Genomic DNA, 17,236 nt, shown 5'->3' on the forward strand with positions numbered 1-17,236 from the left:
CCTTTGCTGTCCTGCATGTAGGATGATTGGTTCTATCTTTTGAGATTCCATATATATGCATTAATGTATGGTATTTGTTTTTCTCTGTCAGTCAAAATGTTGACAAGTAATTCCTCTATTTACGAAAAAAAGAAAAAAAGAAAGAAAAAGAAGAAGGAAAAGAAAAAAAAATTAGAGTCTGAGATGACCATTTCAAGGAGCTTCTCTTTAAGTACACAGTGTTCATAGTAGGGATTAAAAGAGATTTTACAAGGATGGATAGAAAATTTGATGATGTTTGAGGACTTTTCCAAAGGGAGAGGATAATTCTTAACAAAACTGGAACTTGGGAGGAGAAGAAAAAAAAAGCAAATAAATGGGTTTCAAGATGGTTGTAACTAAACAGGCAGCCCTCAGTTTACAAACTCTAGATTTGCATATGTCTTAAATATACAAAATAGTATGAGGGGAAGTAAATTCAAGGCCTGAGTTTCTGGGTTTTGTTTAGTAATTAGTCTGGACTAATTAGCTGGAACTAGTCTTTGTTTAATAATTCAAAAGATGTGGGCAGATCCTTATTTACAAGTACAGATCTGTATCTCCTCAGATAATAGGAACCCAGTGATAGTTTTTATAAGCAGCTGTGGATGAACAGAGCATTACTGCAATTAATATTTCACCTGATTGGTACTTGAGAGTATTAGGATCTTTCACACAGTATACAACCCTGTTAAGAGGCAGATACTCATACTCTCGTTTTACTGATGAGAGGCCACCCAGGGAGGTTATGCCACATCTCCGAGTTTACACAGCTGAAAGATTAGGACCCTGCCTGGTATTTTCTCTGCTAAGTCCACTGTTCCTTCGCTTATCCCATGTTATGCAGTAAGAGTTCTGAATTTCCTGGGCAGTAATCCCAAGCCTTGTAGCAACATCCGTCTTGAGGAGGAGCGGCCTGAAGTTTTTCTGATATGTGCTAAGATTCTAAAACTCCTCGGGCAGATCACACTAAGCTGTAGACTGAAGTAGCCCCATCCACCTGGATGGACGCTGACTTTTTCTGCGAAACGGTCTCCTCCACCCCCACACGCCCACTTTTATTGAGCTACAATTATACAACACTGTATTCATTTTAGGTGTTCCTTTTCAGTTTTTCAATTGCTTTCAGATTTAACTCCTCTGCATTTTAAAGCTTAATTCCCATCCCAGGTGTGCACCCAGCCAACTCTCTCATTTCTGTGAATGGAAAACAGATTCAGAGACTGGTTCTGTGGAGTTGCAGGAAAAAAAAAAAAGAGATGTGTGCGAAACAAAGCCGGAGAAGGTCCAATTTCCCTGCTGAGAGAACTATTTCTGAGCAGTTCACCAGGGCTACAAGCCGAAAGGGAGGGCAGGCTTGAAGTGAAGGAACCTGAGCGACAGCCTGCCGCCCCACCCCGCACCCCGACACCCACCCCCCCCTGCCCCGCCCCTCGTTAACACGCTGACGCAGAATCCCACAGTCTCTGGGGCTCCCCTCTCGCCCCGCGCCTCCGACAGCTCCACTCAGAAGGAGCAGCGCTCACGCCCAGGTCCCAGTGCCCCTCCGGGCCCCACCCCGCAGCCTTTGCACTTCCTGCCCGTCCCGGGCTGCGCCTGGCCCGTCCCCCGCGCTTCTCCAGGAGGCCGGCGCCGGCGAGCTCCTCCCAGAGCAGCAGCGAGAGCGGCCACTCCCTGTGCGCCGCGGCGGCTCGAAGGGGCTCGGCTCGTCGGACTGCAAGTGGCAGTCCCTCAGCCGCCAGGCCTCGGCCCCCCTGAGCTCCCTCGGCTGAACGGGCCAGCGCCTCCGGTATCATGCTGCGCTGGCTGCGGCGCTTCGTGCTGCCCACGGCGGCCTGCCAGGACGCGGAGCCGCCGACGCGCTACGAGACCCTCTTTCAGAAACTGGACCGTAACGGGGACGGCGTGGTGGACATCAGCGAGCTGCAGGAGGGACTCAAAAGCTTGGGCATCCCCCTGGGCCAGGACGCCGAGGAGGTGGGTCGCTGCGGGGCGCGGCCCGAGGGCCGGGAGGGCTGCGGGGACTCTGGGCGCCCCAGGACTAGGGCGGCGGCCCGCGGCTCTGCAGGAAGAGGCCGGACTAGAGGCGGCCAGGTACTCTAGAACGGATGCTCGTCGAGATCTGAAAGGCTACTAGTGTTTTTGCAGAAAAATGAGTGCGGCGGATGCTCTAGCTCGCTCTTAACAGTTCAAAATCGTGTACCCAGTACTTTTGGTACCCCCACCCCCTTTTTGTAGCTCTCAGCCTCTGTAAACATTTAATGAATTTTTTTTGGTGGTTTTTTTTTTTTTTTTTAAGCTCTCAAACTTCAGTGGTCCCAAATTGTGTAAAAAGGCTCACATTTTGTATCTTTCTTCGAAGCTGCTTTCTTAAATCAGATAGTTTGCTGTTTTAGAACTGTTTGAAAACCCATCGTATTTACACCCCCCCCCCCCCCAACTTCCCGTTGAGGAGAGGCAACATTCCATTGTTTAAGACATTCTTAATACCCAAAGTCCACAAGTTGACCTAAAGGGTTGGCCCGTCGTCTGAGCAATTTCGGCTTCTCTGAGTCATAATTGTGTCCCCAGAGCAGCTCCTATCAGCAGGGCGGAGATACTTGGAACCTCTCCAGCCCCTCTGAAACATAAGAGGACACCGGCATTCTCTATTGCGAGAGGGAAAGTGAATACGTTCTGAGAGCGAACAACTGTTTTATAGTAGTTGTATTTTAAGCTACTCATTCCATGCCTGTAGTAGTTACAGGCCTCTTCAAGTGGCTATTTCTTCTTGAGTCAGATTTACTAACTACAACTTTTAGGAAACTGCCCATTTTGTCAAGGTTCATAGTACTTATATTTACTTACGGTTTTAAAAAAGTTCTGACTGTATCTGTAGTTGTTTTTTTCTTCCCCCACCTTCAATCTCACCAAATCTTTTTTTCTTGCCAGTCCTTCTCCCTGTCCCCGCCCCCGCCCCAACCCCCGTCTATACTATTCATACACTGAAAGAACCAACTTTGGTATTTTTTGCTGATTGTCTCTGTTTTTAAATTTTCTTCCACTAGCTTTTGTTTATTTCTTTCTGCTTTCTTTAGGTTTACTCATTTGCCCCTTTTCTGATTTCTTGAGTTGAATGTTTGATTCATTAACTGACTCTTTGCGACCCCATGGACTGTAGCCCCCTAGGCTCCTCTGTCCATGGAATTCTCCAAGCAAGAATACAAGAGTGGGTTGCTATTCCCTTCTCCAGGGAATCTTCCTGACCCAGGGATTGAACCTGGGTCTCCTGCATTGCAGGCAGATTCTTTACCATCTGAGCCACCAGCAAAGCCCATTTTGAGCTACAATATCCCTTTGATCACTTCTTTCGTCTCATCCCGTAAGTTTGTATTTTTGTTGTAACTTAGCTCCCAGTTTCTAACATCCAATATGATTTCATTCCTGACCCATGAATTATTTAAATGTGTGCTTTAAATTTCAAAATATATGCTTTCTTTGTTGGTTCTTTGAAAGTATGAATAAAATACATAAACCTCTGGCAAGACTGATTAAGAAAAAGAGAGAACTCAGGAATAAAAAATGTCTTCAGTTTTCTAAAATTTATATAAGAATATATTATAAAATAAGTTGTATAAAACTATGTGTATGCAAACATATAGAACAGGATGGCATGTATTTGTCACATACCTAAAATATGTATCTTATACATAAATGGCAACCCACTCCAGTATTCTTGCCTGGAAAATCCCGTGGACAGAGGAGCCTGTGTGGGCTATACTCCACAGGGTAGCAAAGAGTCGGACACAACTGAGCGACTTCACTTCAAAATATATTTTACACATATACACATATACATACTATAACTGTCTGTGTTCATGCCAGATATTAACTATTCTCAGTATTCTTTTTTGATTCTTCAATAAAAGTTTAATAATGATTGCTTTTGGATGGTCAGAGTTAAATTACCTTTTTACTTTCTTCTTCATAATTTTTGTATTATTTCAGCTTTTAAAAATGATCATACATTATTATTTTTATGATTAGGAAGAAATAGAGGATTTTTTAAAAAAATTAAATATCATCTCTCTGGGATGAGCTTTTCCAGACCACAAGTTCATTACTGGTCTCTCCAAAAGGTATTTTTATTTATTGACTGTGTCCTCCTCTAATACCAAACATCCTGAAGATGAGGATCGTGTCTCATGATCTAAGCATAGTGATAGAAAGAGATTTAAGGCTTGTGATTTGAAATACCCTAAACAAGGCAGTGGCCCACTTGAAATGATTAAAAGTTGGTTATTAAAAATTAACCAGTTAAAAAAATTAACCAATTAAAAATTCAACTGCAAAGCAGTTGTTAATGGTCTTATTTCCAGCATATGTAGGACAGAAAACCAAAAGTTCTCCTGTTGTAAGATGCCCAGAAATGCTGTATAGGATAAGATAAATATATAAAAGTATTTTTTAGAGCAGTTTTTCGTTTTCAACAAAATTGAGAGGAAGGTACAGAGATTTCCCATACACCCTCTGCCCCTGGACATCACATACATAAGCCTTCCCCACTGACAACACCTTTTAACAGAATGCTACTTTTTTTTTTTTTTTTTTTTTACCAAGGATGAACCTACATTGACACATCATTATCACTTTAAGTTCATAGCTTACTTTAGGGTTCACTCTTGGTATTGTATATTCTATGGGTTTGGACAAATGTATAATGACATGTATTCATTATTATAATATCATATAGAGTGCTATTACTGCCCTAAAAGTCCTCTGTGCTCTGCCTATTCATTCCCACCCCAGCCACTGATCTTTTGTTTCCATAGTTTTGCCAGATAAACATCTTTTAACACACATAGATGAACTTGTAAGAAAAGTCTAGCCAAACTATCTGGGTTTAAATTGCGATTGTGCTACTTACTTGATAACTTTGAGGCAAATTTTAAAATCTCTTCTAGCCTCAGTTTCCATATCTTTGACAGAGGTGATATCAGTACTTATTTCATAGAGTTATTGTGAAGTATAAATGAATTAAAATATGTTAAATACTTAGAATAATACCTGGTACCTAATAAACAATCAACTAATTATAGGCTTTAAATTATCTAATACTGTTATTATAGTCACTATTAAAAAGATGTGTCAGAATCTCTATAATTGTAGCTTTGCCAACTTTATAATTTTGTTAGTTTTCCCCTTTTATATTTTAAAACTAGACTATATAGTGGACTGTACTACTGGTGAATTCAGATTTAGCATTGTTATATCTTCTTGGTGAATTGCTTCTTTTATCTTTATGATTTCTTGCCTATCCTTGTAGCCTGGTTCCCCCTATATTTGGCAAATGCTTGAATCATTGCACTGACCAGGCTGTTTCCCACAAACAGGTTGTTTCCCAGGTCACTGCAGGAAAATCTTCAGTATTTGGGCTCCCACCTTGTACAGGGCATCATCCTTGCCCCACATTCCACTCAGGGCTCTTTGCCTTCTGGGTGGTGAATGAGCCAGTTCCCAAGCCCCATGTTCCCACCTCTTGTCTTGGGCTAACCGTGATGCCAACTGCAACTGCGTCACTTCTGGTCTTCCCTGGAGCGGAAACCAAGATGGGATTGGGTGTGCAGAAGAAGGGTAAGGGAGAGGAGACGGGGTGAGCTGAGGGGAGTCTGCAGACCATGATGCAAGTTTAATCCCTGTTAGAAGAGTGCAAGAAAGGAGGAGGTTTAGGAGGAACTTCAGACCCAAGAATGGTTCTTACAAAGTCTCAGCTAGGCTAAGGAGAATGGCTGAGGAAAGGTAATCTGTTAGGAGAGCCCTGTGCTGGCTGCCCCTTCTGTGCTAGTCATCGGGTGGAACAGCCCAGGGGGCCTTGGCGTGACTCAGTGGGTCCAGAGGTCCACAGGTGTGGCAGGTAGGCTGGCAGTCATCTTTGCTTCTATAGCAGGTTCCCTTGTAGGCATTCTGACATGGTGTCCACAGGCCACTCCTTGGCCCCCACGGAGCTGCTTCTTAGCCTAGGTTTGGGGAGCGCACCTCACTGTTCTTGGCCTCTCTTCCTCGGGGAGGATAGTGGGACAAGATACAGTCCCCATTGCTTCACTTGGTCACAGCTGCCACTCCTGATTTCTCTTCCTGACTGTCTCTTTTAAACACCACTCTCACTCAGCTGGAAACTGCAGATCTTTGTAACTTTGCTGGTGGTATGACTCGAACTTTCCTTCCTGTGGGGCCTGAGCTTCTCAGGCCACTGTGGTTGCCTGTGCCCATTCACAGTCCTAAGTGGGCCAGGGAGTATTCAGTGGCATTCCTGGTGTCCACGTGGGTCATCTGAATTCCATAAATATTCCTCTCTGTCTCTGTGGTGTAGAAGCAGCCCTGCCTCCTGCTGATCAAGGCCAAGTTACACCTATTTCAGAGGCTGACTTCTTTTCATGTCTGTTATCCCTGAACACAAGATCCAAACGTCCAGATGGAAGTTATAGCTTGTAATTCAATGGGATCCTTATTGTGTTCCCTGACAAGAGTATAGCTATCCTGTTTGGGGACCAGAAGCTAACCCAGCAGAGCCCAGAGCTGTGGGGACAGGAAGCAAAAAGTCCCCAGCGAGTCACTGGGAGTGAAAGAAAGTGGAACTGCTGCTGCTTCCCCCTCTTAGTTCCTGGACTCAGGTATTCTTCCTTTAGGGGGCACAGAGCCACGTGGTAGGTCTCCGATTCAGTGTACATACTGCATCTCGTAAGGTGGCAGCCCAGTTTTGCCAAATAATTGTCTCCTAGGGGTTGACTTGACTCTGCTTTCAGTAGGCCATTCCAGCATTCTGTGAAGTTGGCTGCTTCCAGATGGTGTGGATCCCATGGTCTTGGGCCCACTTCTACACCTCTTGCACTGTGAAGGGATCCCCTGGTCAGTTGCTGTGTTAGGTAGCGATTTCATGCTTGTGGATTAGGCATTTCACCAACACCCAGACAGTGGTGCCATCTGAACTGCTGTGGGCAGGAAGGGGAAACCCCTACCTTCCTTCTTCCAGGAAGACACATTGTCCCTTCCATGACAGGTGGCACCCAATATAACTGACTTTCCACTGAGTGACCCATCGGTCTTCTTGAGGAATAGTGTCATATCTGGGCCAGGCAAGCATCAGATCATGAAATGAGGCATTGAGGACCTGCTGGATGGTTTGGATTTTTATCATATGAGTGATGGGGACACTTGGGAGGTTTTAAGCAAGAGGAGACACAAGCAGATTTATGATTTAGGAAGAGCATGCTGGTGGCAGTGTGGAAAGCAGATGGAGGAAGAGAGGGTGTGGAGGCAAACAAGCCTGGGTCACAGCAGCCAATCAAATACTTAGGATTACATGGTCAGTCTTTATGGAGGAGAATTTCAGAGGCATACATCAAGGGTCTGTATAATGTTACAGCCTGGGGAGATAATTCATTTGAGGATCTAGAAATGAGAACTATGGGGTGACTCTTCAAGGGAAACGTTTCAAGATAATTTGCATCTATCGCAAATACTCAATTGAAGTGAAATCTCTATAAATTCCATCTGACTTGATCTCTTCTCCATATTGCCAAGCTTTTGTGATGTAGAAGCATGTAGAAGAGAGCAGATTTCTATTTAAGTTCCTTCAAGCCTAGATGGAAAGATTGTGAAATATAAGAGTGTAGAATGTAGAAAATAGGTATAAGGAATATGATAATTTAGGAATATTTTAAGAAATACAATAATTAATCATTACTATGTGTTCCAAAAGTATCCAGGGAAAGGAAAAGACATCAAGACAAGTCCTGGGACAAAGAATTAACCAGAGGTGAAGTTGGGCTTCCCAAGTGGCACAGTGGTAAAGAACCCATCTGCAATACAGAACACATGAGAGACTCAGGTTTGATCCCTGGTTTTAGGAAGATCTCCTGGAGGAGGAAATGGCAACCCACTCCAGTACTCTTGCCTGGGAAATCCTGTGGATAGAGGAGCTTGGTGGGCTACAGTCCATGGGATCACACCATGGGGTCCCAGAGTCGGACATGACTGAGCATGCTGCAGGCACAGTGCCTGACACATAGGACAGAGGTGAATGCACTACAGTTTCTTCTTCTGAATGACCCTGCTTTTACATGTTTCCAAATTGCCTCATTATGAAATTAGTGTTTTAGAAGAGAGAAAATTCACATTAGGTTCTTCTAGGACTCAGGAATTGTTTGTAGAAGGTAGTATGAGAAACAAAGAAATACAGTAGTTATTATTAATATTCCCATAAGAATCTAGTAATCCTGTCTGCTTTTTCTTTTTTCTTAGAATATCCCTCCTCCCTTTCCCCCTTCCCCTCTCCTCCTCCCTCTCCTCTTCCTCCTCCTGCCCTTCCTCCTCCTCGTTTTTCATCGAAGGCCACATTAGAACATTCTAAAAGGATATTAATATTTGGATATCATCTGAGATACTCTGAGGAAAAAAATTTCAGACCATCAAACAGGAAAAGAAATACTCTGAATTTTAATTTACTGAAATGGAAATCAGAAAAATAAACTGATGAAGAGTCAGCAATTTTAGCTGGAAGTTCTTATTTTGATTCAATTTAGGCTTGGAAGACTTTGTAATAGTATAGGACCAAAAACAAACAAACAAAAAATCTAGATATAGAATGAATAAGGCAATAAAATGAAAAAAGGAAGATCATGACTTTTTTAATACAGATTTTTAAATTTTTCCTCAAATCGTGGCACCATTTAGTAGTAATTCTTTTATTCATAGGTGGAGGGAAAACGGGGCAGACTGTGTAGCATATGAAGGTATTCTTGTATCCATGTTCACAGCTAACTGATCTAACAGTTGTGTTCAACTGGCCTCTGAAGTTATGGACAATTTTAAAACTTAAGTTGTCTGCCATGTATTCACAGGCACAAACTCTTACTGTAACTTTCTTGGGAGAGACTTAGAATCATAAGAGGCCTAGGACTCTTACAGCTGAGAGGATTACCAAGAGCTAGAAGGGAAGCAGCTCAAAGAATTTCATGTTTGTTCTGGAGCCACTGCAGAAACCCAGTGAAGATAATGACCTGGCCTAGGGGTGCGGGGGTGATCACAGAAGGAAAGGCCCACACTGGCAGATTTTCATTCAGGCTCCAAGCATCATTACAATGATTCCCAAGTTCATTAACCTTAGAAGAAGTCTTAGAAAGGGGTAACTGAACAACTTAAAAAAAAGAAAAGTTGGACCAACACCGCTAGTCATTACGACTCCACAGTCCATGTCTCAAAATTCCCCTACCCACTTTTCTCTAAAAAGGAGTTCTAGCTTTAGAGACAGACCTGTGCAGAAGTCTTTCAGGAAGCTTCTGGAGAAAAGACTCTTCCTGGAGTGAGGTGGAAACAGGCTTTCTGATTGGATGATCAGGGAGTGAGGCGGGAACTCGGCGACCTGGCCCCCAAGGCCGCGCGCACCGTGTGCCTCTGCTCTGGAGCCGTTGCCTGCACGGTCGCCTTCCTGTTCCGTACCTGGCAGAAGGGCCTTGGCTTTGGTAGCAGAGAGAGAGCTGCTACTTCAGGTCTCTTCCAACTCTGCCTGCGGTGGGCAGAGATCGCCATCTTGCCTTTCACATCCACCTCGAGACGCACAGGGGTCACAGCGTGGATCACTCGAGTCACTTCTCCCGCCAGAGACATCCCAGATGGATGCCTCCTATGAAAAACTGTTTTCTCACCTAGTGAAGACGGGACCCGGGACATCTTTGAGCTTCAGGAAGGCCTCCAGGGTGTAGGGGTCATTCAGGATGGACGGAAGGTGGGCTTCAGAGGGGCTGTGATCAGAGAGATGTTGGGGCTGAGAGTTCTGGAGGAACCTTGGGCAGAGAAGTCTACAGTCAAATTTACAGGTTCCTAAACTTGATCTGCAAGGAGATCCAACCAGTCCATCCTGAAGGAGTTAAGTCCTAGGTGTTCATTGGAAGGACTGATGCTGAAGCTGAAACTCCAATACTTTGGCCATCTCATGCGAAGAGTTGACTCGTTGGAAAAGACCTTGATGCTGGGAGGGATTGGGGGCAGGAGGAGAAGAGGACGACAGAGGATGAGATGGCTGGATGGCATCACCGACTCGATGGGCATGAGTTTGAGTAAACTCCAGGAGTTTGTGATGGACAGGGAGGCCTGGCGTGCTGCGATTCATGGGGTTGCAATGAGTCAGACACGACTGAGCGACTGAACTGAACTGAACTGAGACTTGATCTGGGTTGCCACTGTAGTTTTCAGGTCAATTACCAACCTTACTGTAGGAAGCCTAACAATGTTACTAATAGTCTTCTCTAGCATTTTTCTCAGTTTTCCCCTTGGCTCTAATATGATAATTTAGGAATATAGTGAGGAATACAATAACCAATCATTACTAAGTGTTCCAAAAGTATCCAGGGAAGGAAAAACACATCAAGGCAAGTCCTGAGACAAAATAACTAACTAGAGATGAACTCGGGCTTCTGAATTCAAATTGTTCTCAAGATATTGGATGCAAACTGGTTTTTGGAGTCACCTTGTTCAAGGTACTCACCTGTTATTAGTAGCCTATGAGCATCAATCCCAAGAATGCTCCCTCCCCTCTTTAGAGAACTGGCATAATCACTGTGTGTGTGTTTTGAGAGTTGTGTGGTAGTTGAAACTTCTCTAATATTGGATTTTGAAGGAGGGAAATCAGTCTGAATGGCTTGTAGTCTTGGGGTCTCACCCAAGCTAATATGTCCTTATAATTTGCTTTAATCATCAGACTTTTAAAAATGAGCTTGGGCATTGTTTGCTTTGCAGATCTTTCCCCCAGCAACCTAGGTTAGAGGATCCTTCTCAGTATGTGATGGCTCATGCATTTCTACCAGTGTATTTCCAAGTAATTTCTGTTTGGAAGTTATTATTGAGTATAATTATTGTTTTCCAATTATATTTTCTCTTTGGATGTTTAACTCAGAAGACTGGGAGATCCACAAGAGGTAAAGATTGGCAAATTCATTTGAAATTGGCAAATTCATTTGAGCACTTCATGCTCAAAAAATTGTCAGTTGAGTTCTGTTAAGATTTGGTAAAACTCTTCTTCTAATAAGCTGTGTGAACTTTGGAAGTCTATATTTTAGTCACCCATTCAGTCATTGGTCAGTTGTATTTTGAGCATGTTTTATATGCCAGGCACTGTGTCTTGATTTCTTCATTTGTAACATCAGAGGCCTGGACTGGATGTTGTCTATAGACCAAGCCCAGTGCAAAATATTCTCTCTGTAAATTTCACTTGGATTTTTAAGTTGTGTTTTTCTTTTTAAACCTATTCCCCTTCATGCTTTTTTAAAGTTTCTCTTGTACTTAGATTTTCAAGTGTGACTTTTATTTATTTATTAGGAATAAACTAACTTTTCATAAGAAATTCTAGATTATGCCATAAACGAGTTCAGTCTTTGAAACACATTACTTCTTTATCAAAACAAAATTTTTTCCATACTGTTGTTCTTGGTAATAGATGGTGTGAGCCATATAAAAAGGCTTTTTGTGACTGATGAGGGCTTACTTATCAAAACTCCAGCAGACTCTGCAGTATCACATCAGTTCAGTTCAGTTACTCAGTCGTGTCTCACGCTTAGCGACCCTATGGACTACAGCACACCAGGCCTCCCTGTCCATCACTAACTCCGGGAGTTTACTCAAACTCATGTCCATTGAGTCGGTGATGCCATCCAACCATCTCATCCTCTGTTGTCCCCTTCTCCTCTTGCCTTCAGTCTTTCCCAGCATCAGGGTCTCTTCAAATGAGTCAGCTCTTCGCATCAGGTGGCCAAAGTATTGGAGTTTCAGCATCAACATCAGTCCTTCCAATGAACATTTAGGACTGATTTCCTTTAGGATTCACGGGTTGGATCTCCTTGCAGTTCAAGGGACTCTCAAGAGTCTTCTCCAACACCACAGTTCAAAAGCATCAATTCTTCGGCTCTCAGCTTTCTTTATAGTCCAACTCTCACATCCCTACATGACTACTGGAAAAACCATAGCCTTGACTAGATGGACCTTTGTTGGCAAAGTAATGTCTCTGCTTTTTAATGTGCTGTCTAGGTTGGTCATAACTTTTCTTCCAAGGAGTAAGTGTCTTTTAATTTCATGGCTGCAGTCACCATCTGCAGTGATTTTGGAGCCCCCCAAAATAAAGTTTGTCACTGTTTTCACTGTTTCTCCATCTATTTCCCATGAAGTGATGGGACCAGATGCCATGATCTTTGTTTTCTAAATGTTGAGCTTTAAGCCAGCTTTTTCACTCTCCTGTTTCACTTCCATCAAGAGGCTCTTTAGTTCTTCTTTGCTTTCTGCCATAAGGGTGGTGTCATCTGCATACCTGAGGTTATGGATATTTCTCCCAACAATCTTGATTCCAGCTTGTGCTTCCTCCAGCCCAGTGTTTCTCATAATGTACTCTGCATATAAGTTAAGTAAGCACGGTGACAATATACAGCCTTGACATACTCCTTTTCCTATTTGGAACCAGTCCTATTTGTTCCATGTCCAGTTCTAACTGTTGCCTCTTTACCTGCATACAGATTTCGCAAGAGGCAGGTCAGGTGGTCTGGTATTCTCATCTCTTTCAGAATTTTCCACAGCCTACTGTGATCCACACAGTGAAAGGCTTTCGGAATTTTCCACAGCTTACCGTGATCCACACAGTGAAAGGCTTTGGCTTAGTCAATAAAGCAGAAATAGATGTTTTTCTGGAACTCTCTTGCTTTTTTGATGATCCAGCGGATGTTGGCAGTTTGATCTCTGGTTTCTCTGTCTTTTCTAAAACCAGCTTTCTGAACATCTGGAAGTTCAGGTTCACATATTGTTGAAGCCTGGCTTGGAGAATTTTGAGCATTATTTTACTAGCGTGTGAGATGAGTGCAAATGTGTGGTAGTTTGAGCATTCTTTGGCATTGCCTTTCTTAGGGATTGGAATGAAAACTGACCTTTTCCAGTCCTGTGGCCACTGCTGAGTTTTCCAAATTTGCTGGCATATTGAGTGCAGCGCTTTCACAGCATCATCTTTTAGGATTTGAAATAGCTCACATGGAATTCCATCACCTCCATTAGCTTTGTTTGTAGTGATGCTTCCTAAGGCCCACTTGACTTCACATTTCAGGATGTCTGGCTCTATGTGAGTGATCACACCATCATGATTCTGGGTCATGAAGATCTTTTTTGTACAGTTCTTCCATGTATTCTTGCCACCTCTTCTTAATGTCTTTAGCTTCTGTTAGGTCCGTACCATTTCTGTCCTTTATTGTCCCTATCTTTGCATGGAATGTTCCCTTGGTATCTCTAATTTTCTTGAAGAGATCTCTAGTTTTTCCCATTCTGTTGTTTTCCTCTATTTCTTTGCACTGATCACTGAGGAAGGCTTTCTTATCTCTCCTTGTTATTCTTTGAAACTCTGCATTCAGATGGGTATATCTTTCCTTTTCTCCTTTGTTTTTGCCTTTCTTTTTTCACAGCTATGTAAGGCCTCCTCAGACAGCCATTTTGCTTTTTTGCATTTCTTTTTCTTGGGGATGGTCTTGCTCTGTCTCCTGTACAATGCCACGAACCTCCATCCATAGTTCATCAGGCACACTGTCAGATCTAGTCCCTTAAATCTATTTCTCACTTCCACTGTGTAACTGTTAGGGATTTGATTTATGTCATACCTGAATGGTCTAATGGTTTTCCCTACTTTCGTCAATTTACGCCTGAATTTGGCAATAAGGTGTTCATGATTTGAGCCACAGCCACAGTCAGCTCCTGGTGTTTTTGCTGACTGTATAGAGCTTCTCCATCTTTGGCTGCAATGAATCTATCTATCTGATAGATTTGAAATCTATCTGATTTTGTGTTGACCATCTGGTGATGTGCATGTGTAGAGTCTTCTCTTGTGTTGTTGGCAGAGGGTGTTTGCTATGACCAGTGTGTTCTCTTGGCAGAACTCTATTAGCCTTTGCCCTCCTTCATTCTATACTCCAAGGCCAAATTTGCCTGTTACTCCAGGTGTTTCTTGACTCCTCCTTTTGCATTCCAGTCCCCTATAATGAAAAGGACATCTTTTTTGGATCTTAATTCTAGAAGATCTTCTAGGTCTTCATAGAACTGTTCAATGTCAGCTTCTTCAGCATTACTGGTCAGGGCATAGACTTGGATTACTGTGATATTGAATGATTTGCCTTGGAAACGAATAGAGATCATTCTGGCATTTTTGAGATTGCATCCAAGTACTGCCTTTGGACTCTTTTGTTGACTATGATGGTTACTCCATTTCTTCTAAAGGATTCTTGCCCATAGTAGTAGATATAATGGTTATCTGAGTTAAGTTCACCCATTCCAGTCCATTTTAGTTTGCTGATTCCTAAAATGTCAACATTCACTCTTGCCATCTCCTGTTTGACCACTTCCAGTTTGCCTTGATTCATGGACCTAACATTCCAGGTTCCTACGCAATATTGCTCTTTACAGCAATATCGTAACCACATAGAACCTTATATTTCAGGGAAAGTGATGTGGCTTTTCCTCAGTTAAGGTGACATCTCTAGGAAGTTTTGATGTGAGTTTTCTCTCACAAGTCTCCAGCCTCCCTAGTCGAAAGTTTATTTATACAGATTGAGAATTCATTTAATTTTTTACATATAGAAGTGGTACTTATGTGGTGCTAAGGAAGAAAAGATACAACTTTTTATTCTGGTAACTAACAGATTTTTTGAATGATATTTTGTTTTTGTTTTTGTTTTTTTTGCTATGAAAAATGAGAGACTGAACATGCAAATAGTGGTTGGACCATATTTAAAATTGAACTTTGTATTTCATAGTATATGCAAATGTAAAGTCACTATGTTGTAAACTGAAACTAACATAATCCTGTATGTCAACTATATTTCAATTTGAAAAAATCTGAACTTTGACCCATGACCTGCTGAGAAGACGACCCTTTGTTTATGATAAACAGTCCATGAAGCCAACCTGCTATATGTCAGATTTTACTGGAAAACAGGATGCTATCTCTGGTGACAGTCCAAGAAGCTAAACAATAACTTTTGTAACAACCACAAATGGCCAGGAATTGATTAATTACTGACAGTTTCTCCAATTTTTGTCCCTGCTTCCAACTTAGGACCAACCAGAGATAACTGAATATGTCCCCCAACTAATTACACAGGATGACCCGCTTAAGTCCGGACGTTTTCCCAGGCCAGTTGTCTCCAGTCAGGCCACACTGGAAAACTTCTTTTTTCCTACTATAAAGTTTCTCACTCTTCTTCCTGCCTTTAAGTCAAGACACAAGTGACATTCGCTGACTTCCTTGCTATAGTAAGCCCAGAATAAATACTCTTTCCTTTTCTCCTTTGATCAGTCTTTATTTTCACAGAAGAATAGACAAGAAAACTAAGAATTCAGTGTCAGTAGACAGTTGTAACTCTGGGAACCTTTATTTACTGTTCATAAATAATCTGTATTTACTGTGCATGCATCCTTAGTCACTCAGTTTTGTCTGAGTCTTTGCTACCCTTTGGATTGTAGCCTGGCTGTACTGTCCATGGAATTATGCAGGCAAGAATACTGGAGTGGGTTGCCATTTCCCTGCCATTTCCAGGGAATCTTCCTGACCCAGGGATCGAACCTTTGTCTCCTGTGTCTCCTGCATTGCAGGTGGATTCTTTACAGAAAGGTTAATGAAATAGTCAAAGCTACGGTTTTTTCCAGTAGTCATCCACAGTTGTGAGAGTTGGACTATAAAGAAGGCTGAGTGCCAAATAACTGGACATGGAACAACAGACTGGTTCTAAATTGGGAAAGGAGTACATCAAGGCTGTATATTGTCACCCTGCTGATCTAACTTATATTCAAAATATGTCATGAGAAATGCCAGGCTGGATAAAGCTCAAGCTGGAATCAAGATTGCTGGGAGAAATATCAATAACCCCAGCAGGCAGATGACACCACACTTCTGGGAGAAGGCGAAGAAGAACTGAAGAGCCTCTTGATGAAAGTGAAAGAGGAGAGTAAAAAGTTGGCCTGAAACTCAACATTCAGAAAACTAAGATCATGGCATCTGGTCCCATCACTTCATGGCAAATAGACAAGGAAACAATGGGAACAGTGAGAGACTTTATTTTGGGGGTTTCAGAATCACTGCAGATAGTGACTACAGCCATGAAATTAAAAGATGCTCCTTGGAATAAAAGCAGTGATCAACCTAGACAGCGTATTAAAAAGCAGAGACATTACATTGCCAACAAAGGCCTGTCTAGTCAAAGACGGACCAGTAGTCATGTATGGATATGAGAGTTGGACTGTAAAGAAAGCTGAGCTCTGAAGAATTGATGCTTTTGAACTGTGATGTTGGAGAAGACTCTTGAGAATCCCTTGGACTGCAAGGAGATCCAACCCGTGAATCCTAAAGGAAATCAGTCCTGAATATTCATTGGAAGGACTGATGCTGAATCTGAAATTCCAATACTTTGTCCACCTAATGCAAATAACTGGCTCATTTGAAAAGACCCTGATGATGAGAAAGATTGAAGGCAGGAGGAGAAGGGGACGACAGAGGATGAGATGATTGGATGGCATCACCAACTTGATGGACATGAGTTTGAGTAAGCTCTGGGAGTTGTTGATAGACAGGGAGGCTTGGTGTGCTGCAGTCCATGGGGTTGCAAAGAGTCAGACATGACTGAGTGACTGAACTGAACTGAATATTGAAGAACTGATTGTTCTTTCAAATTGTGATGCTGGAGAAGACTGTTGAGCGTCCCTTGGACTACAAGGAGATTAAAACAGTTAACTAAAGGAAATCAACTCTGAATATTCATTGGAAGGACTGATACTGAAGCTCCAATACTTTGGCCACCTGATACGAAGAGCCAACTCTTGGGAAAGACTTTGATGCTGGGAAAGATTGAAGACAGAAGAAGAGAGCAGCAGAGGATGAGATGGTTGGGTAGCCTCACTGACTCAATGGACACGAATTTGAGCAAACTCCAGGAGATAATGAAGGGCAAGGAAGCCTGGCATGCTGCAGTATATGGGGTTGCAGAGTCGGACATGACTTAGCGACTGAACAACAACAACAAATGAAATATGGGTAAAAAGAAAAATCAAGCTGTTTAAAGATTGGGTTAGAGATGTCCTTTAATTTGTAATTTCTAAAATGACAGCTCTTCACTGTTACTTTCAATGATCAAAATATAAACTTCATAGTTGAAACTTCAGAACTGAAATG

The 17,236-nt window shown here is 42.5% G+C and overlaps 1 protein-coding gene across 1 annotated transcript in view; it reads left to right on the top strand.

Moving 5' to 3' along the window:
* Nucleotides 1–1,590: 1,590 nt before the first annotated feature.
* LOC122677126 (calcium-binding mitochondrial carrier protein SCaMC-1) overlaps nucleotides 1,591–17,236 on the top strand; it is a 62,040-nt gene continuing 46,394 nt past the window's right edge. The window contains exon 1 of the mRNA XM_043876970.1: nucleotides 1,591–1,995. Coding sequence (XP_043732905.1) covers nucleotides 1,813–1,995 — 183 coding nt within the window. The 5' untranslated portion in view covers nucleotides 1,591–1,812. The remainder of the gene's footprint in view (nucleotides 1,996–17,236) is intronic.

Source organism: Cervus elaphus, chromosome 20 (assembly GCF_910594005.1).
Source record: "Cervus elaphus chromosome 20, mCerEla1.1, whole genome shotgun sequence".
NCBI lineage: Eukaryota > Metazoa > Chordata > Mammalia > Artiodactyla > Cervidae > Cervus > Cervus elaphus.